This window comes from Eumetopias jubatus, unplaced genomic scaffold, assembly GCF_037043125.1.
Source record: "Eumetopias jubatus isolate StellerSeaLion01/CBP00866 unplaced genomic scaffold, mEumJub1_p1.0 scaffold_7, whole genome shotgun sequence".
Taxonomy (NCBI): domain Eukaryota; kingdom Metazoa; phylum Chordata; class Mammalia; order Carnivora; family Otariidae; genus Eumetopias; species Eumetopias jubatus.
In genome coordinates this window covers 44,370,946-44,392,907 of record NW_028274813.1, presented here as the reverse complement: position 1 = coordinate 44,392,907, position 21,962 = coordinate 44,370,946, and the positions used below count along the sequence as shown (strand labels likewise).

The 21,962-nt window shown below is 45.0% G+C and overlaps 1 protein-coding gene across 2 annotated transcripts in view; it reads left to right on the top strand.

The window, feature by feature from the left end:
* SAMD4A (sterile alpha motif domain containing 4A) overlaps positions 1-21,962 on the top strand; it is a 201,481-nt gene that overhangs the window by 141,745 nt on the left and 37,774 nt on the right. Inside the window, exon 3 of one of the 2 annotated variants that reach the window (XM_028119813.2) lies at positions 10,959-11,222. The exons of the other annotated variant lie outside the window; for it this stretch is intronic. Within the exon in view, the coding sequence (XP_027975614.1) occupies positions 10,959-11,222 (264 nt within the window). The remainder of the gene's footprint in view (positions 1-10,958; positions 11,223-21,962) is intronic. 2 annotated transcript variants of the gene reach the window in all.

Genomic DNA, 21,962 nt, shown 5'->3' with positions numbered 1-21,962 from the left:
ACTCTGACAACTAATAACTAATATTTCTGTAGCACTTTACACTTTGCAAAACCCTTTTATGTACATTAAATGATTGGACTTTTCCCAGCAATCCCATGCTGTATCCTTTGATAACTAATATTGGGGGAAACTGAGGCACAGAAAGTTATATGACTTACTACCCAAATCCCAAATTCTTCTCACTCTAGCAGGCTGCTTTTTGTATGGTTGATGCCTATCCCAGCATCAAGAGAACAGGTGTCAAGCCAGCAGGTCAGAGCTGGGCATATAGGCAGTATCTTAACCTTGAATATGCACATCTTAAAATCAGATCCTGATTCTGTAGGTGTGAGGTAAGGCGGGAGAGTCCAGCCTTTCTGGGGAAAAATAAAAGGCTCCAGATAATGCCAGTGCTGCTGGTCCATGGATTTAGAACACAGTTTTTGCTGTTTGTGAATCAGTTATGCTTTCACCAGCAGAATTTCCAGACTTAGAGAAAAGATGCTCAGAGCTTCCTGCAGCTGATTCACGTTCAGGGAGGGCCTCCAGCTGACCCCTGACCCTCTCTTCCTACTCAGCAAGAGTGAAATGGCCACAGCAAGAAGCAGGCACTATTGTTCAGGAATAAAAACATGTGTCAAAGGAGTCTTCAGAAAGTTCTGCTCAGGTATCCTTCAGGTTGGAATTCTGGAAGCAAAATATCATTTATTTTACCTGGAGGGCAGGGCAAGAGTGATAAAATACTGAGCTGAGGAGCCTGAGCAGAATTCTGCATGTTAATCCAAAGCAAACAGGACTTGTTTGGTAGGAGAAGCAATGATTTGTATGTTGTCCTTTAAAAGCCACTTGAAAAGGAAACAAGACGTCCATTCTTTGTGGGCATCTCATTAAGACCAGGCAGAAACATCATCCAACCTGGGGAAGTTTGCAATGTCTAGGATAGTGGACAGAGTTTGGGGGGGACACTCAAGCAAAAAGATAGCCCAAGACGGTAGTTCTCAGCCTGGCTAGCCATTACAGGTACTCGGGTGCATTAAAAAGTATGAGTGCTCTGACCCCACTACAGGGATTTTCTCTTACTTGGGTCTGGAGTGGGGCCTGGGCATCAGGATTTTTTTAAAGGGTCCAGCAAGGTTGACTGTGTAGCCAAGGTTAAGAACCACTAGCCTAAGGCAAAAATGTGGCAAATGTGACAAACATCCCCCAAGATGGGAGGTGGAGTGAAGAGTTTGTATCAATATATGCACACAGTGGGTTCTTATTATTTGCCACTGTTAAGTTCTATAAAATCACTGTGAGCACTGGATTAACAAATCCTGAACCATTGCTTCTGGGGGAGATAGAGGGTGATGTTCCTGCAAGCCTCACAACATTTTCATCAACCAATCAATACAAAACTTTGTTTAAAGACATCTTATGTCATATATATTGATGCATTAGCCTTGAACTCAAGGCCAACAGCATTATAACTCATGCCTCAATGAAGCTTATCTAACACATGTATTTTCTCTGTAAGGCGCATCACAGCCTTCTTGCACTTCGGAACACCAGAGAACACCTCAGCACTGATACGCTTGGGGGCCATTAGAAATAGCTTTAGACATCAGAGTGAGAGAAACATGGCACTACACAGGCCTGGAAAAGGCCACTTGCTTACAGGACGAGAGCCAACACAGGAAGGCAGAGCCTCAGTAAGGGATCATATGCATCAGGGACTCTGGTTTTTTGCCACTCTGAGCACATCCATGAATGACCATGAAAATGCGATGAGTGTCGATTTGGGGCCTACAAATAAAGTTTAGCAAATCGGAGAATTCACAAATATGGAATCTGTGAATACGGAGGATCCACAGTAGATAAGACAGGTAATAGGAGAACAGATGACACGTTATACAGTTGATGTGACAGGTGAGGGGGACCCGGAAGTCGGCAAGGAGAAAAGGGAGGCGACCTATGGATCTGAGCTGGCCGCCTGGGTTCTGCCCAGCCCTCCTGATCGCCCTGTGGCTCCTCTCTGTTGTCAGGATCCAAAGTCTCCAGATAGCCCTTCCCATCTCATCTCCAATAAGAAATGAATGCTGTTCGACTCCTGTCCTTAAACTAGAACAGTCCCGGGGGCTGAATTATGCCAGGAACCTCGTGCCTGCAGTGTCTCTGGAAGTCTTTTATTGCAGGACTGATTTATAATACCCAAATAGATGAGTTGAGAGCAATTACGTAAATGCTGTTTCTCTGGGGTAGAGAAGAACAGTATGGTTTAAGTGAAAAATGCAGTGCCGAGTCAAAATTTCAAATCGGTATGTGTAATTACAGACCACAGTAAATCAATTTTACAAACACAGTACCAATATCACCATGTTCCAACATCCACAGGGGCTGCCTGTGACAGTTTGGAATCCAAGAAGATACTGAAGGTAAAGCAAAGCAGGAATTGGGTTGTGTGTAGCCTCCATAGCTTGTCTTGAATCACATGGTGAATTCAATCAAATATAATTAAGAAGCCAGGAGAGCCTAAACCATTCAATTTCTCTTAATTAACAACAAAAAAAAATCATCTCATTAGCCATGTAAGCTCAAATTGTGGGGTTTTTGAATGGTTATTTGTGTGTATTATTACATTTGACATTTAGATTGAATGCTTTAATGAAAACAAGAACCAATTCGCTAATCAGTAAATTGCCCTGCGAGTCACAATGCTGAGAAACTCCAGTTCTCATTCTTCTATCAAGTAACTAAGTTAAGAATTAGTCAGGACCACATAATACATTTCTAATTATTTATCACCCTTCTCCTAACACTAGAAAGAGAAGAAAAAAGATTTCAGCTTGATCAAGGCAGAGTTCAGAGTTTCACGCCCAGAGAAATCCTGGCACCAGTCGTGCATTTGGCTGGGGCTGAGCTGAGGCCCGGGTGGCAGGACTTATGCATCTAATGATGCCAGTCCTTGCCTAATGAGTGCCATGACATTTAAGAGCCACGTCGCCCTCTTATCTGGGAGCCTTGAAGTTCCAGCAGCAGACTTTGCCTAAGGTTCAGCTCAAGGCAGGAGTTCATAGACAAGGTTTTAGAATATCCTTTGTGAGCCCCTTTCAAGGGATTGACCTGCTTCTCTAGACAAGTGTTGCTAACAGTGTCAGGATGTAGAAGTCGCTGATGATTTGTTCAGTGACTCTGCCATGGCCTTGGGACCGGTGATGCTCTAAGGGGGGCTGAGTTGTTTAATCATGAAACCCTGTCTGTTTGCAGTTCCATACTAGGATTGCTTTTCTGGTACCCATGCTCAGTGAGCAGCCCTGACGTCATTAAACCCAGGATGGACATTGCATTTTGTAAAGCTAAGAAGTACCTCCTGGGTAGGCCTGTGAGCAGTTACAATTTGACAGTTGTCTTTTAAGAAAGGGGCAGGAGAGAAGTTTTGGCATCGAGGATCTAGTTTTCTGAGTGTCTCCACTTTCTTCCTGAAACACAATGACCGGGGCATTGTTATGGATACGTCGGAAAATGAGAAAGGACATGCCCTCTTAAATCCACTGTTGGCCACTGGCTTGACTCAATTATTTACTCTACTTGGTGTCATCAACAAAATGATTCAAATTCTGCATCTCTGTCTAAACTCATTTCTGGATTTCATCTCTTCAGTCTCTATGTGGGTAGAAATTCCATGGACAAGCCCCAGGGTTGAGTGTATGTAGATATAAATGTAGATAGGAAAAGAAACAAAATGCAGGAAAGTAGAAGTTAACCCAGTATGCAGAAACTTTAGAAGTGGCTGGGTTGATCCCTCAGTCCCTTCAGTTGGCTTAAACATCTGCTTCCGTGGTGTCAAATTACTTCCATAATTGATGTCATTGGTTTTGATGAGATGGAATGAGAGGATTTGGGCAGTTTCCTTTTAGGACTGCTTGGTTTGAAGTTAAACTTGTGAGTAAGATTCAACCAATTTCTTTAAAATGTATATATTGGCTTCTTGTCTAACTTATTTCATAAATAATGACAATATAAAGTCAAATAGCCGTTATCTAAAATAGATTTTCTACTGGATGACACCCAGTTTTGCCATTATAGAAACTGACAAAAGAGGACAAATGAAATGTACCAAAGATTAATGCAGCAATAAAAGTCTGCCAGAAACATCCTAATTTACTTCTTAAAAGCCCAAATGTTTAAGTGATAATGTGAAGGCAGAAACATACATCTTTGCTCTGCCCAAAGGCTGAGCCGTCTGGAGAATAATAAGAGCTGACATCGGTGACAAGGACTCACATTATTGAAAAAGTCTCTCCGGGTGCATTTCCCTGCATCAGAATGCTTTCATTTCAATACTGTATGAAAATGAGATTTAATAAGGAAAAAGAGATTTGGCAGTGTGTATTTGTCAACCTTGTTGCAATGTTCTTTGCGGCTTTATCTTCTTCCAGAGTCTCCATTTGTTTTGTTTTGTTGCTTAGGCAAGTGTACATTTTCTCTTTCCTGAGAGTGTGTGGCTTCCTCTTTGGGCTCGTCAAGAACACCCCATCCACCAACCACATCTTTGCTTTGTGGCATGTTCTCTCTTCTTCCCCCAGAATGAGGTGGAGTCTGAAGCTGTTTTTGGGGAATCATCTTCTGGTGTCCAGATGTTGTGAGCACTGGTTTTCCAAACCTTTGAACAAGAAGCAGAGAGCAAGCATGCAGAGTTGAGGCATATAACCTTCTAGATTTGCTTTTAATCTATTCCCTGAGGCAATGATGGCATAGCATGTTAATTTTAACCTTAGTAATTAATAACCCCATTCCTCCCTCCTTTTACACAAATTTGTACTTGGCCATAAATGTGAGTGGTGTTATTTTGTCTTTTTTTGCATGATGTCACTGATCAAACACTCTGGTTTTGTTTTTGTTTTGTTTTGCTTTTTAATGTATTCTTGCAGTACTATTAATCTTTTCTTCCCCAAAGATTCCTGCTACAGGGCCTCAGATTACTGGTTGTGGCACCACAAAACCAACTAAAGAAGAGGAATCCAGGGTCTAGTATCATTTCCCCACCACTGAGCCTCTAAAATGCTGGCTTTTTTTTTTTTTCTTAAGCAAATGCCTGGAATCATTCATGCAAGTGGTGTTAACAGAAGTCTACTCTTTGAAAATGGAAAACCTTTAGTAGCAGTTCCTTAGATGCTCTGAAAGTACTCTCGAGAAATTCTTGGATGGCACCTGAAAGATGCCTGATAAGCAGGCCTTAAATCTAAAGGAATGAACAGAAACACTCCCCCAGTAACTTTGAAACAATAGCCGAAGCTATTTTGTAGCTGGCGGTGGGTTGAGTTTTTTCTCCTTTAAACTGGACAAGTATCAAACCATCTCCTACAGCAAAATTTAAGAATATGATGGGAGCCCTCAAATTGGTGTATTCAGCAAAGGTTCTACAGATACTCTGAATTTCTTTTGGGAGTAAGTCTAGAAAACATTGTTAAAGTTACACGATTAGCAACTTATACGTAGAATATTCTGTAGGCTTAGTCATAGAGTGTTGACATATGCAGCGTGTATCGCCAGAGTAGGGAATGGCCTAGGACCTTTCAGTTTAGGAAAGAAATTTGAAGTTAATAGTTTAAAATAATATGCCAATGTTTGGTTTCCTCATTCTACTTCTTAAAATCCCTAAATTAGGATGAGTTGTTTTTTTACAAAGTTTACTCTCAATTCGACTAAGTTTTATCACGTGAGCATCTAGAATTTGAAAATTTTAATGAAGCACACATTTTTCTGTGAGAGGGCAGCTTGTTGAATTAGAAATGGAGAGACTGGCTTAGGAGTAAAAAAGATTAAAATTTCCAATCCCATCTATGTGGCTGAACTCATAAGGGCATGATGAGGAGACAAAACTCAACTTTGGGTTGAGAAGACAGGCTTATTTGGTTTGAGGAAAGAGGGTGCTATTAGGAATATGGGAACACTTACTGCCTTTATTCAAAAAGAAGTCAGCTTTTAGAGTCTAAACTCTAGAACAAAATGTTAAGCCTATAAGGAGTTGGAAACACATAGTGGGAGCAAAGCAAACAGCTGGTGGATGGGATTGGAGGAAATACTCTGACGATGAGAGAGGTGTGCAGAAGACTTCGAGCATGGCAGTGCCCAAGGCTGCCTATACTGCCCATGGAAACCTCACTCAGCAAATCAGAGAGCAACAATAATCATCCCTATCATTTATTGAGTTTGGGCCTCAGTTTTTAATATAGAAAAAAACCGGGGTCCCCATAAAATAGGAACTGTACTCTGAATCTGCTGATAGAAAAAAGTGACCAAAAGAGCTATGAATTCAGCAACATGTAAATTAATTTGTCTTTTATTAATGTTAATACCCTGCATATATATAAAAATGATTTGCAACACAATATTTTATTGATGAACAAAGTGTGGTGCACATAGGGATTTTAAGGGACTTTCACTACCCAGGGGCCCAGAGCTCATGACTTAGGAATTCTTGAATTACCTTTCAGGGGGCTTCCAGCTCTGAAATGTTATGAATCTAGGCTCCTAATAATAATTTTTAAAGCAGAAATTACATTCAGTGGATAAGTTTCAGGAGAAGAGGGAAGTATGCAATGTATCTTTGAAAGATCTCCATTAAAGTTTGTTAGGATAAAGTTTCAGTGACAGTGGAGTTCAGTTAGCTGGACTGTTCACCTGTAGGGATCACTTCTCTCCTCGACGGTGAGGTATAATGCTTAACCTGACAGTGAACCAAAGAGCTCATTGGGCAAGGATCCCCAAACTTCCTCTTTCTACAAGCCCTATTATTTGTCACATTAGAAAGCAGAAAAAGTAGTTCTACCTAACTTTCTTAAAAGAGTCTATCTGAAAAAGCCTTTCACTGAATTTTATTTCAGTAACTAAACATCGAGCTGAAGTCAAGTTTGGTCAAAGGAAAGGGGTAAGAAATCTGATTTCCAGGCTTTAAAAAAATACTTAAAAGAACAGATCCCAGAGCCAGGTATCGTATCTTCCTCTAAAAAGACGTTGACAGCAAAGATGTTTCAAGATGAAAAAGAAATCATAAGGTTAAATGAGGTCAGAGAAGTGGGCTAGCCAAGAATGGTATGACAGAGTTTATTGCCAGATATAAGACCCTCTGTACTCACATCACATGGCTCCACGGCTGTAGCAAGATTATTTTTAGCTGTTTTTTCCATATTTCAACTAGACTTATTCAGTATTTGTTATTTATTTTTGGTTCACTTGAATTTATAAATGCTCCCCAAATCACAGTATTTTATTGGCATACATATGTATTCACACATGGATATGTGGACATTCCTGAAATTTCCTATTAGAAGACATAAGCAATATTGAACCTATATTTCCTTCTAAAAATAAGCAATATTGAATCTATACTGTACACTATATTAAGTTTTAGCTTCAGTTTTTCAAGAGCAAAAGAGGCACAACCTTGCTCCCCTGGGTAATTTTTAGTAGGATTTTCAATATAATGAATCCACCCAGAAACACGCTGTCCCTCCCCTCTCGCTATTATAAAGTCACAAATGCAATATAAATTCAGGACTTCAATTCTGCTGGAACCTGTCAATTTCTAATCTATATTGAGATTTTTTTTTTCCCAAGGTGTACTTAATTCTGCAGTGTTCGAATATACCTGGGGGCAGCTTCAGTCTGATTGAAGCCTTGGCCGTTGTCTGCTGCGGAGCAGTCAGCAAGCGGGAATATTCTAAAGGTCCGCCTCTAGCTAGAGTCATTCTGGGACAGCTAACAGAAGATTGTTTTCACTGCTCTCCCTCCCTACTCAGAGGAAAAAGGAATTTTTATTTATGTATTTATTTTTGCTTGAATATCCATTTTCCCTCAATTTATCACCACTTGAGGTGAGTTCTTTTGGTTAAAAAATAAAATGGAGTTAGGGGACAACCATCAACCCTCTGCCCCTGGCCACCTCATTAATGCCACAGTGGTGTGGCCTATCTTCTGCACACTGCCCATGGCATTGATCATTGCCTCTGCCACTTTGTGCTGAACAAAGCACCCCAGCACACGAAGTAACACCAAAATTGGCCTTGTGGTCAAAGCCTCTACCTAGTATCTCTACCTGAAGAATTGTCTTCACCACAAAATGGCACTTTGGGCAGGTCACCTGTCACCTGCCTCTGTCTCCTTCCTACAGGAAGACGAGCCTGTCTTGCCTCAGGGCCTTGGTTCTCTTTGGAGAAATGAGGCATTTGCCCAGCATGACTTTGCTCTTATTGAGGTGTGGCACCCTGCCTGGGTCTAAACGCATGGCCCTCTCTGCAAATCGGAAGCTTAGTGTGAGACATTTTGCTTGGTTTGCTAGAGGAGGTTGACTCCTAAGGAGACCTTGCTGTTTTGGTGTCAGCTGTGGGAGTCTTTATGATACAGACAGGGTGGAGCCTGTAGTAGAAAGTTACTGGGAAAAGGCCCTGGCACCTCAGCTATAATTGATTTTTTATTAGAGGCAGAGGCCAAGTGGATGCCAGATCCCCTGTGACGTCAGTCAAGCTCAGGAATATACAAGGACATGGGTGTAGTTGTCTATGAATAAATCCCTGTGAGTCCCATTAAGTTAGGTAACTACTGTCTTGTACCATTCTAATAAGCAGTGGATTCCTTGGATATCGACAAGCATCCCCAAGGATGCCCATCCATGGGGAGGTAGTGTGGTGTTTAAGAAAACTTTAGGCGGAAAGATGCAAATGGGCTCCATCCAAATACCATATTTGGGGTATTGTTCTCAGTATCTAAAGATGGGGACTCTCTTAGCCTCACTTAGGACTAACCTCTAACCAAGCTAGGTGCTAAGGGTTCTGCCAGTTCAAAGCTGTGTGTCTCTCTTCAGCAAGGCCCATTTTTATGGTTTGGGGCTTACTCTAATCCTGGCTGTAAGGAGGGGCCCCCAGGTCCACTTGAGGCATACCTGGCTGGCACCATTCAGAGCATCCATCAGAGAGTCTGAAACGGTTGCCAAGATATCAGAAAGCTAAGATGTCTAAGCTGGACCATCCCGGCACTCGGTGCAGCCCTCAACAAGTCTGCCCAATTTTATATAAATACTTAGACAGGCATGAAATGGATTTTCTGGATGTCTGGCTTTTCTTCCTATTGGCTTCTCTCTTCATTTTTATTGCTGCTTCCTTTTTATTTACTTTTTTCTTTCTGCTTTTTTTTTTTCCTTTTTCTCTTGCTAATTCTGATCCAGCCAGGTAGCAATGCGTTTTCCAGGGAGCCTTTTTCAATAGTTTCTTCCCTAGTCTATTTAGTGGAAAAGCAAGCTATTTCAGCCTGTTAGGGTCAAAAAAACTTTTTTTTAAACAATATTCCCTTTGCATTTTTTTTAAGTCCAGTGATAATTCCTTGCCTTTGATAGAATCCACCTCAGGCGGGAATCTCTCAGGTTGCAAATAGTAAACTCGGCAGCTCCCTTTTTGCCTCCCTGTTTTATTAATAAAGAAGCTTCTAGCCCTTCCAGCTGCCCCCCCCCTTTCACACAAGCTGCCCCTTCTGGCTGCATGAAGCCACATGGAAGGAAACATTGACAACAGAGATGTGAGCCCCATTGCTCTTGGGGCCTGGTTGATGCCAGCTGACCACGAGCTACCTTCCCACACCCACCACTGCCCCCAAATACACTTTCTGGAAACCCCCAGCGTCTTGGCTCTGGTCTTTCTCTTTGAAGTGGGGGTAAGGTAGTCTGCTGCTCAGGTCTTTGTGGGCTGGGCGCTGCTCAGTCTAACACAGAGCAGAACTTCTTACACTGTGGTGTCAGGTCTGCTTACTAAAAAACACAGGTTAACACCAGCAAAGAAGTGCTTGTCCGGGCCTGGGAGACCAAAGACCTCACTGTAGGGGATACGGCCTGAGATGGAACTTAATGGCTTCCCTGAAAAAATGTTTAAAAATTCATGTGGCTCAATTCCATGTGCCCATGGCCGCAGTCAAAACAACCCGGACCTGTCAGGAAGCGGGGCTGAGAGAATGTTATGAAAAGACTTATTTTGTAAAGTTTTGACTCTTTACATGCCCAGAAAAGCCCACCGAGGGTAACGTCGGCTCTCCCGGCTTTGATTCTGGTGAAATCCCTCCCTCAAAGGACCTCCATTTAATTTGGCTAGTTATGGGAGTTGTGTTGCTTTTTCCTTGTTTTCTGGAAAAGAAATGTTAGAACGGGGGCTGCGCAGATGTGGCCCACTGCGCGGAAGCGTCGAACCGCGGGGGAAAGCGTTCCCAGCTCGCTGCAAGCGCCCCACCGGCTTCTGAATGAAGGCCTTGTTACCTGGCACTGTTTCCACTGTGAAGTTTGGCGTTAACCTGTGAAGCCCAGGGAAAGAACCGGCCCTTTCACACACGGCTGCCCATGTCCTGTACAGACCCTGAGGTCCGCGTCCACACTGTGGCCCTCGCGGAGCCCGCACCCCTCCGGGACTGATAGACCCCCTGCTTCCTGGCTGCAAGGCCTAGTCCACCTTCTAGTTCAGCCCCGCAGAGATCCCAAACGGTGACCAGCCTGCCTGCCCTTCAAGGAGTCCACCCTAATGACATGGGTAACGTTGGGTTCTGGGGGTTTCCAAAAGAAAAAAAAAAAATTGTCCAGGACATGTTCTTTTCACTCTTGGCAGAGGACCACTTTGCCAGGCTGTCGAGCCTCGCCTGATTTATAGGCCTCCTGCCATGGATCCTGATTTCTAGAGTTAGAACAAAAACCAGATCCTGACCCACAGAGGCTAAGGCCAAATGTGTGGGCACTGTAGGTTTAGCTTCCTTGGGGAAACCCAACCCACCAAGAGGTCCAGACAGCATCCTTTTTAACCCCCTGAAGGGAAGGCCCCTGCCAGGCCTGTATTCAGCCTGCAGGGACCACTGATAGAGTCGGCAGATAGTTAGCATCATCTCTCAGGGTTAAAAGGTATTGTGGGTTCTCTGTGGCCCAGGCTAAAGTGGGGGGAATAACCTATTTCATTTTATTTTTTTTTTTCCAGTTCTCTCAGGCCAGGCACACCACAGCCCTTTGAAACGATCTGTGTCCCTTACCCCACCCATGAATGTGCCAAACCAGCCTCTAGGACATGGATGGATGTCTCATGAGGACTTACGAGCTAGAGGACCCCAGTGCCTCCCATCCGATCATGCCCCCCTGTCTCCACAAAGCAGTGTAGCCTCTTCAGGAAGTGGTGGGAGTGAACACTTAGAAGATCAGAACACTGCTCGTAACACATTCCAAGAAGAAGGTAGTGGTATGAAAGGTGAGTGACTAAATGAGAAACCACTGGGAACAGAGTCCGTCCCTTTATTTGGAGTCAGAAGTGTAAAAAGAGAGGTAGGTAGTCAGCAAGAGAGGAGCCCAGCCCCCTCCCCAGGCTTGTGCATTTGACCCAGCCCTTGCAGAGCTCCACGGTCAACCACGGCGGAAAGGGCTCTGATTCCCCTTCCAGGGTATCTTGCCAAAACCTGGGAAGCAGGAACCAGAGCAAGAGAGGTCAACACTCCTTTTTTTTTATGCAGTGACTTACAGGCCATTAAATGAGTCACCACTAACAGTGATAGGATCTACTGTGCATGTACATTGCTCAACCTGTCCTGTTTGGAAAGGCGCTGAGCTACTCCAGCCTTTTACCTCATTGGCCGTGGCCAGGGAACCGTCAATAATTTAGCAACACAAACCACAGGATCTTTCTTTTAAGTCTCTCTTAGTGCAGAATTGTAGTCGTGCTTCCTTTCTCTCTCCCTTTTCCTTTGATATCTGAAGACACTTTTAAACCCTTTCCCCTGCATCTGTTTCAGGGACATGAATAAAATACCACTGAGAATCTCTGACAGTGTTTTAAGCCTGATAATGGATTTGCATACAGGTGATAAAGGCCTTCTTGTGCAGCATAAATAAATGTTTGTACATTGCCCTGTAAATCTTTCCTCTTCTTAAGCTACTCGTCAAGAGATAGAAATTTCCAAATTACCCATGATAGGCTCAAAGAGGATACGTGCATTTTGTATTTTTAGACACCAAGTTGTTCGAAGTCTGGGAAGTCCTCGGGAAGGATGCTCATCAGAGACCCAGGAATAACAATTTTAGGTGGAGAAACAGTAACTAGCCTTGCTTCTGGGAGTACAGTACTGAGTGGGGCTCTGAGAACAGCCTTCTTTGTTGGCATCCAGAGTCCTGAGGTTTTGCTGTCTCCGACCTTTCCCTCGAGAAGGATCAGTGTTGAAGTAGGAGGCTCTCCACCGAGTCCCCTCCCCGCCATGGAAGCATGGCACAGAAAGACGCCCATGACCACCCAGGGCGAGAGCGCCAGGCTGATGCAGGGAGCCTGTTCATTAGGGGAATAAAGCTGCCGGGAAGTCGCTTCCCTGGTGCATTCCTTGAATATTCTCTCCCTCGGTGGCAGGCAGGCCCGTATGCTCCCCATGCCACCCCCATCCCATGGTGAATGCCCAGAGTGAGTGGGATGTGTCTTGATGCTTTCTTCTGCTGATACAAGTGGGTCTTTAAAGGTGTTTAACAGACAGCACAAACAATGGCTCATTTTGGCATGGAGGGGATGTGTGTCCTCTTTCTCTTTCACAGTTTTTGAGGGAATGTGTCATAATTTTGGAGACCTAGCAAAACTCATTTCTGAGTTCATGCTACATGGTTATGTGCTCAAGCAGCTGAGCCCCAGGTGATGGGTAGCAGATGAGCCTCAGCCATGCTTTAGGGAAGCCAGCAGGTCATCTGTCATTGGGGCACCCAAGTACCTGAGGGACCAAGGGAGGCAGGACCAGCCATTGCTCTGGACTAGCTTCTTCCTAGGCCAAGTGGAGTGTCTGGGCGGCATGTTTCCAAGAAAGTGTATGTGCGGTTCTAATCGGTAACTGTGGGAAGGAGGCCTTGGCTTTTGTGTTCAAGGGCAAGCAGGGTCCTGCAGGAAGGCCGTTCTCTGGGATACAGACCTCTCCCAGAGAGGAATGTTGGTCCTGTCTCATTATAAGAGGTTTGCTTTCTTTCCTTTCTTCCTTTTACATTTCTTTCTTTCTTCCTTCCTTCCCTCCATCCGTTCATTCGTTCTTTATTTCTTTCAACTTTAATGTACACCTTCAACATCCTCCCAAAGTAGGTGAAGGTGTGCTCATTATGTGCTGTCATTTTGAGGTGAGAAAAGAATAATGAGAGCATGTTTTTAAAGAAAAATGAATGACAGAAAAACTGAATAAATTTCTTATTGCTGTTTTATAATAAAAGCCAAAATATTCCAAAGTTCAGGGACTATCCCCTATGTAAGCATCTTCTATTCTTTTCTTTAGAATTGATAAGAATTTTCTCCTTCAGAGATTCTTCAGTCAGAAAGTGGCATAGATAAGCTCTTACATCCAAGATTTTCTTTATAGGCCCAAGGGATGTGGTCAGAAAGCAGGCTATTTGGTGACTGGATAAAACAGAGGACTCTTTCCTATATACACCCCCCTTCTGCTGACCTATCCAACTGTCCTGTTCCCAAAGAATTGGATTGGGATTCAAAATATAAAGTCCTTAGCAAATTAAAGGGCAAAACCTATTTGAAAGAAAGCATGAGAGACAACGAAGGATTCTGTTTGTGGGAAAAAGTATATTTGCAGTTGAGCTGATGGGTCAAGCTGTAGAAACGTCCACACCTGAAAACAGCGGCATCCCAGAATATTGGGGGCCAAAGGCCACCCCCCAGCCGTGCCTGGATATGGCTTCTTGAGAAGGCCACTGCTCGACTCTGTCAGGAAAGACTATACAGGGTGGCCTCCCGGACAACACCCAAGAGGCAGCCCTCACCAAGCCCAGCCCAAGAGTTTCTCATTTGATTCCCAAGTCCAAGAGTAGACACCGGTTGAAGTTTCCAAATTAATTTATACTTTCTGAGAAGTGAAATATGAAATCAAATGAAGTGCTTCTAAAAAGAGCCAGCTTTTCCTCTCGGATCCACGCCTCTTTCTTCCGTGTGACCAGGTGCTTTGGCAGGAATATCAGCCCTGTTAGGCTACTTTCTGGTCCACCTCAGGATGCCATCCATGAATTGCTATTTTTCTGAAGTTTTTCTAAAAGCCTACTTTACAGAAACAACAAGGAATCTGTAGTTGAATTTGGAGGAGTTCCAAATCTCCAGAGGATGCAGCTCAGCCCTCTCCCTGCACCTTGGGGAAAGAATAAAAAGTCACCATAATTGAGCTTAATTTAGTGTGATTTCATCTTTCTTGCCAACAGCTGTGCAAACCTGGCTGAAACACTGTGTTCATCTATTCCTTACTTTTCATCTGGACAAACTAGCCAGGTTTGGCTACGAATGTCCCTTAGGAATGTGCCTCTTGGGTCAAGAGTGTGAAATAAAGCTTCACGGCCCAGCATTCTTCTTTTAAATTTTTCACAAACAGCGATCCCGCCCTCTTTTTGTCTTGGGGTCAGCACCCTGCCAGGGATCGGGGCAAAGTTCTCTCCCAAGTAGACCAGCTTGTGTTCTCAGAGGATTAACATCATCTGCCTGCTTTGCTTTGTTTTTCCTTTTATAGTAAATACCCATCCTGAAGATGTAAGTCAGCTCCAAAGGACAGATTGGATGTCCCTCGGGGTAGGGATCTCAGACTAATCTCACTCAGGCTAAAGCAAGAACAGGATCAGCTACTCGATGAGAAATTAACGAACAGAAGTGGGAAACAACAGGAATATGAGAGTTTCTCCCCCTTAAACATGCCCCGTGGAGGCAACTGGTTATACCTCTTTGGCCCAGATATGCTGATTGTGGTTGCTAAATTCAGTTGTCCTCGTTGTTGGCAAAAAACGTCACAGTGACTTATCCCGGGGGAGAGATTCATGATTCCCGGGGTGGTCCTCAATTATAATAACCTCCTTTCCCTCGGCATCACATGAGTGGAATGTGCTCTTTTACTTTTTCTCTCATGCAAAGCCTTCAGGTGGCCAAGAGGAGGAAAAAAGACATTCCCATAATTTCCTGGAAGGAGAAAACCTAGAAGAGCAGAAGTCCATTGGTGGAGGAAGCACATCTGCCCCTCATAGTAGCATCATGTCCTCAGAAATAACATATAGACACAACACCCAAAGACTTCTCAAAAGGCCAGGGCTGTCGACGAGTGGTGTGGCTGTGTTTATGGGAGCAGAGAGAAGGGAAGAAAGACTGGTTCGTAGGTTTCACTTTAGTCCTTATAAAGTCAGTTGGCTTTTAAGCACCTGCTGCAAGAGGCTTTGGACTAGTTACTGGGAGACAGAGAAGAGACGACCCCTGCCTGAAGGGATTCCCCATCACATGAGCCACAAACAGGTACCTGATGCAAGTGCGCAGCTGTGAAAATGTCTTGTCTTTGGAGACTTGCCCTGGGTCAGGGTAGGTGCCAAGGAGGGCCTGATGCAAAGTGGAGAGAAGTCAAGGAAAGTTCCTGAGGAGGAGAGGCCTGGACCTGAGTCTTGGAGCCCGATTACAAGTTAGCCAAATATATAAGGTGAGGGAAGGGCATTCTGTGCAGGGGGAAAAGGATGCATGAAAGCATGGTGATAAGACAGATTGACCGAGTACCTCCTATAGCTTGACGGTAAAAAGCTCACAGGAGAGGAGTCTGGAGAAGGGAAAGCCAAACGCTAGGCTTTGCGATTTGACTTTGATAGAAGCTGTCGAGGGCATTTAGCAGCAGAACGATCTGCTTACCTTTGCTCATGGGCCATCGCACCCTGGCGGAAGTGGGGGCAGGGCGTAGGAGGGGAGGAGGAGGAGGGCAATATGGACCGGGAAGCCTGCTGAGAGGTGGGGGCTATTTAGTAACTGAGGAGGAAAAGGAGGAGGTGGGACCAAGCTTAAGCTCCCTAAGAATGGATTCCAAGGAGTGTGTGGGCGTGGTCTGCATGAGAGAGAATTGAGAGAGCTCGGAATTGAATGTGCACTAGTTGAAAGTAGACAGTGCAGGAGCCAGAGGAATTTAGGACGAAGCCCAGGTTCTTGCCCGGGACAGCTGGAGAGTCCCCGGTGTTGTCTGTAGCAAAGAGCATAGAGGAGAAGAAACAGATCCGGCGCCAGTGTGGGGCATGGCGAGTCTAGGGACCCATAGGACACTCCAGTGCAGGAGCTGTGCCAGACCTCGGTGCACCGTGTTCTTCCCTGGCCCGGGCTCCTCCCCTCACCTGCGCAGGCTAGCACTCTGCCTGCCTGTGGGGAGGCTCGTGTGGGGGCCTCCATTCCAGATTTCTGGCTAGTAAGGCCCATAGATTTGGGCTCCTAAGAGTGAGAAGCTCCATGACTTTGTCGTCACAGTTGTCAGGGTGAGAGGGGTAGAGGTCGGGGGCTGTTTCTCTTGATCTGAGCTCCAGCCTCACCGTTAGGAGTGCACATTGACTGGGTTGACTTACGATGGGTGGCGTTCTGTCGGTACAAGTCGTGGAGGTAGTTGAAACTGTTACCTTGTTTGTATACAGACATCAGGGTTCAAAAGAAACCTGTGGCTGTAGTCATCTTGAGAGAAACCTAGCCCTTAAGATTGGAGGGGACCAGGGACTGGGAAAATAAGCTTGGTTGCCTTTTCTAGGGAGTCTCAGATGAAACTGAAGTAAACTTTTTTTTCCCACAGCAAAGGAAATGCATTGCCTGTTCTGAAGTTGCCAGTTTGGGGTTTCGAGTTGTTTTTGAAATGTTAACCTTTGAACTTCTCTGCCTGTCTTAGTATGCGATTAGAAAAATTATTGAGAAGTGTGATCGTTCTTAAGACGAAGAACCCCGCGTGAGAAACCTTCATGAGAAAAGTGGTGAATCCAGCATTTCTGAGGGTCGTAAGGGTGTGAGTGATGGAGTGAGAGTGTGGCCAGGACCCTTCTCAGCACGGCTGTTGTGGGAACAAGCCACCATGTTCTGAATGTTGACTTTCTAGACGCTGTCTTGAATTCATCTAACTTAAAAGGCCAGGATTTAGTAAATTCATTTCCCTTTATTCCCAAATGCCAGCATATAACCTGCATGGATAGGTCCTCAGGGGCTCAGATTGTGCCCCCTCTTCTCAGGTAGGCCAGAGGCCCATTGTCTGAAAGACAAGTTTCCAGGATTCCCCCAAATTCTAAAGATCATGAGTCTTTTCATCGCCGTTCCTTACCAAGCCTGGGTCTTCAGCTGTGGTACTTGAAGAGCTGTGCAGGCATGCAGAGGGCAGCTTTCCACTTGGAACCCAGCCGCCATTTCACGATGCAGAGCAAGCTGTGTGTAGAACACCACTTAGGAGTGTCACAGCTCACGGAAACATTGAGAAATTTAGTCCCTATGTTTGTATCTGAAAGTCTAAGTGGATATTTTACTCAAATTGTCCCTCCTGAGACCCACACAGACTCCCCATCAACGTGAACCCCTCCTGGAGGCCACCACTGACGTTTCCCGGGATTGAGGAGTGCACTCACAGCTCCCAGGAAACAGAGACCAAGGCACGTCTTTCTTTTGCTCAGAGGCCTGGAGACAGCCTTCCGTAATACTGGTGCCGTTCCTAGACTTCTGCTTTGTTTTTGAAAGGAATCTTTGCCCTCTCATTTCAACGCTGAAGAGTTCATCTCTTCCTACCCCTCAGTTGGTTTCCTCTTCTCTCCCTCAAAGACCAAGGATGCACTTGTATCTTGGGAAGAGAGAGAGAGTCGTCTGAGAGTAGCCCAGCTCTCTGTGGTGAATGGAAGTTGCTCTTCTGTCTGCAGGTACCAGGACCACCACAGGTGAGGCTTCTTGTGGAAACCAAGGCTGTTCATGTTTCTCTCTTCCAGAGACGCCTTACTTCCTGCCCGTACGAGGCTTCCCATATTGGGCCCTTCTGCAGTATCGGTTCCGTCTTTCACTCTTGTGGAGCCTCTCTGTTTGTGAGGCAGGTACCACATGGCCTGTTGAATGGTAGAGGCAGCCATTCCAGCAGCAAATATTTGAAAAAAGCAACTCAAGTTCTAATTGGAGCCCAGCTTCTGTGTGAGCTGTTGTATGCACCACAAAGCCTCTCTGTGGCTGGTTTGCCCAAACGCTAAAAGGGAAACAGAAATCAACATAATTGGAAATTGATCCCATTGGTAAAGACCAACAGGTAAACACAGAGCATATGAAAGATGAATGTAGCGCTATTATCAGAAATGGTCGTGTGAAGATAAACCACTGTGGACTGCAGCAGGATCTAGAAGGAGCCTCATGAAAGATGGACTGTGTACAGGGACCCATCATCTGCACATGGATGGTGGTGCTTTCTCCCAGAAACCTCGTACCCTTCAGCTTTCTCTTCCCAATTTCCTTCGTGGGCTTCTCTCCCCACACCTTCCCCTAAATGCCTCATGCTCCTAGGGCTCTATCTTGGCTCACCCCTGTTCTCACTCCATGCTCTTTCCCTGAGTGATCTCACCCACTTCCGTGGCTTAAAGCCACTACCATGTGCTGCTGACAAATTCTCCTGCTCAGACCTCTCTTCAGAGATCTTGTCCGGTTGACTTCTCCACCTAGATGGCTCAAAGGCAGTGATACTCTGCTGACATGAAGCGGAGCTCACCGTCTGTCCCTTGTCACCCCCAACTGGCAGCTCCCCTGTACTTTCTGTCTTAACCAAGCTTGAATCAGAAGAACCACCAGTCTCACTGTTACTCCCTATTCTTCCCTGATCTTCAAATACTACCCATTTATATCCTTTTTCTCGCCACTGCCCTTCCAAGCCATTTCCAAGGGCTTCAGTTCATCTCCTGGTCTCCCCTCCCATATCCTCCAGTCCAGCCTTTACACTGACAGCCATCATCTTTCTAACATCCTCATCTGATTGTGCCTCTGCTGCTCAGATTTCAACCGTTCCTCATCACCCAAAGACAAGGTCTGTCCTCTTTGTTTCATCATTACAGATCTCAATCTTCACACCCCTGCCTATGTGCCCCACCTTTTTCCTAGCCATTCTCTAACGTTCACCCAAGTGTTTGCTTGGCCCCAATTGCTCTCTTGGCTTTGTGCTTTGCTAATATGCTGTTCCTGCTTCTGCAGAGGCTTCCTCAGTATGGTCTGCCCAGTGATTCCAAGGCTGCTGCCACTGTGAAGCTATCCCTCACTCCCCAAGGGAAACCAAAATGCTCATTGTCAGTGCCCACCTAGAACTTGGAGTTGACCTAGCACTTGTCCTGCAACTATTCTAAATGTATTGTGTGAGTCAGCCATTCTGGATTAAAAGTTCCTTGATGGCAGGGACTTGCATGGCCCCCAGAGTAAACATTCAACAAACGTTGAGTGAGCAAATATCAGGATGCCCACACATGACAAGGAAGTCAACCCGGCATATAGCAAAAGCATCTTAATCTTTCTCACACTGCATAAGAGGATGACTTTCTAGTCTGGGACCTCTGTTAGCAAGTCCATCAGAAGCAGCCCAGTTGAGGCTAAATAGCTGTGTGCCACCAGAGGTGGGCACCCAGGAGGCATGCATGCCGCCAGTCACATATCATTTCCTTCAAGAAACACCCCTGCTTGTCTTTTCTTTCAAACATAGCCACGGATCTGCAGAATGAAGAAACAATGTCTATTGTGAGGTGGTTCTCAGCTTTGCATCCAACCCTGTGGCACCTGGACCATGGGAAAGGATCTGAACTTTTAGTTAGACTTCATCTCTGGGTAGCATCTTAACAGAATCTAGCATCCCGGTCATCGGAATTCCTGGCATGGGAGGAGTGAAATGGTGCAGGTGCTCACTTCTCTGGTTTGTTTCCCTTTTAAGGGAGTTTTGTTTTAATCCCTGGCAAAGGAACGTGCCTTATCTTCAACCAGGGCGTAAAAGATTAGTAGGCTATGTTCTTAAGAACTGGGATTTCCTCGGGCACCTGGATGGCTCAGTTGGTTGAGCAACTGCCTTTGGCTCAGGTCATGATCTTGGAGTCCCAGGATCGAGTCCCACGTCGGGCTCCCTGCTCAGCGGGGAGTCTGCTTCTCTCTCTGACCCTCTTCCCTCCTGTGCTCTCTCTCATTCTCTCTCTCTCAAATAAATAAATAAAATCTTAAAAAAAAAAAAGAACTGGGATTTCCTCTTCTTTGTTCATGTTTGAGGAAGGAGAGCCCTTTCAGCATGCAGCACCGAGCAAGGCACGGAGATACTTGCTGTACAAGCAGAGAACATGTGCCTGCCTCGGGGAAAAATGGCCAAGAGGAGCTTACATCGCCCAGGAACACATCTAGAAATAACTTCTCGGGAAGGCCTACTCACCGTGTTGTGAAGTTGTGTAGGAACCTTTTGTAGGAAAACAACTCCCAGTGGCCCACGTTTTCACTAAATGGGTGAGGCAGGCTCTTTCATCCCTCTAACAGGAATTCTGGTTGTCCAAATCTTTTCTAGAAAGGAGCTAGTACTAACTGGAGTACTAGTCTCACTGAGCCAAGATTTGCACCCCACTCTCCCCAACTCTTAAAACACCATATTGTCCTCTTGGCCTATAAAATACCCAGTTTACAACATGATTTAGTGGCTCAGGATTCTGTTTTATCGTGAGTGGCTTTTACACAATGAAACTGTAGGGCACCAGTGAAAAGTCTGGCCCATGAGATGCTCCGTACTCTCTGTGACAAATTGTGCCCAAGTGTTTGTATGGTCTGCCCAGTGATTCCAAGGATGCTGCCACTGTGAAGCTATCCCTCTTCACTGAATCATGATCCACTGAGTTTTCCGAGCAGCAACTTGGGACTTTTCAAAGATGTGAGTAGTCAACATGAAATCTGGTGCCAAAGCATTAACAAGTCACTGGCCCCAAAGCCAGAGCTGTAGTTTTTGCTGCTCACTCTGCAGAAAGATTAGCATTGTTTCAACAACAAAACATGGTGGAGAATAAAGTCTGGTAAAATGGATGCAGGATGTCACAGAAGGGAAAGTGCCAGAGCCTGAGCTAGAAGGGCCCGGACTCTATGCAACTGCAGTTTGAGTCAAGGAGGACATAAGCGGTTGATACTATGTGCCTGGGGAAGACTTTTCTCTTTGTGGTTCCTGATGGTCCCAGAGGGACTCTCTGCTTGTCACAGTAGAACGAAGGGCCTCGAAGCACAGAATCAAGTGATTTCTTGCCTGAGATGACTGAGTTTGGTCTTCAAATGGCATTGGATATCCAATTCTATTTCTTTAGAGGTTCCCCTTCTTCAGCCTTCACACTACTGCAGATCAAGAGGTAAACTCACCAGGCCCACCCTCCCCTTGTAACCTTCGAATTTCGGGAGATCATTGAATACCCACATTCCATAAGTTTAGGTTGGGTTCCCCGGGGAGGCCGGGCCTGATTTCAGAGTAGGCCAGGTTTCTTTCATCAATCCCAGTTAACTACTTTAAAAATTGGAAATTGGAAGTTTCCCACTTATTCTGGAGTGTTTGTCAGTGCCTCAGAATAAAGCACTTGGCACAACAGACAATATCTTGTAATCAACATGGTTAGTAATGGATAATACTTTATAGGAAACATGAATAACATTTATCCAGTGCTTCAACATTTCAAAGCACTTTGAAGTCATTGTTTATCCAGCCCTACCATTGATGGGCTGTTTGGTCTTCATCTCACAAGAAGTTGCTACAAGGCAGGAAAAAGCCAGGAGTTGGGAGGCCTGGTTCTAGTCCCCATTTCACCACGTACTTGCTCCGTGACTTAGACAGTGACTTAACTTTGCCATCTGTAAAATGAGCGAAGGGTCGGGGAAGGTGATTCTAGAGAATTCTCAAAGATCTTATTAGCTCAAAAACTCTGAATTAAAAGAGCAGGGGCAAGTGCTTTGTTTTGGTTGAATTTAGCAAGGTGATAATTTTCATGGATTTTGATAAAGTTACTATTTAATTTTCCCAACTCTAGAATCCAAAATGTGGGCTTATTTCAGATATGCTTTGGAAATTCCATTATCCTATGATCTAGCCAATCTTTGGGCCTTTCCAGTCCTGGTATATTTGTGATTGCTATTCAAGGGAAAGGTCTGAGACACATCCAGACATATTCCATAGCCTAGAGAAATGGTCAGCGGGGACACACACACACGCGC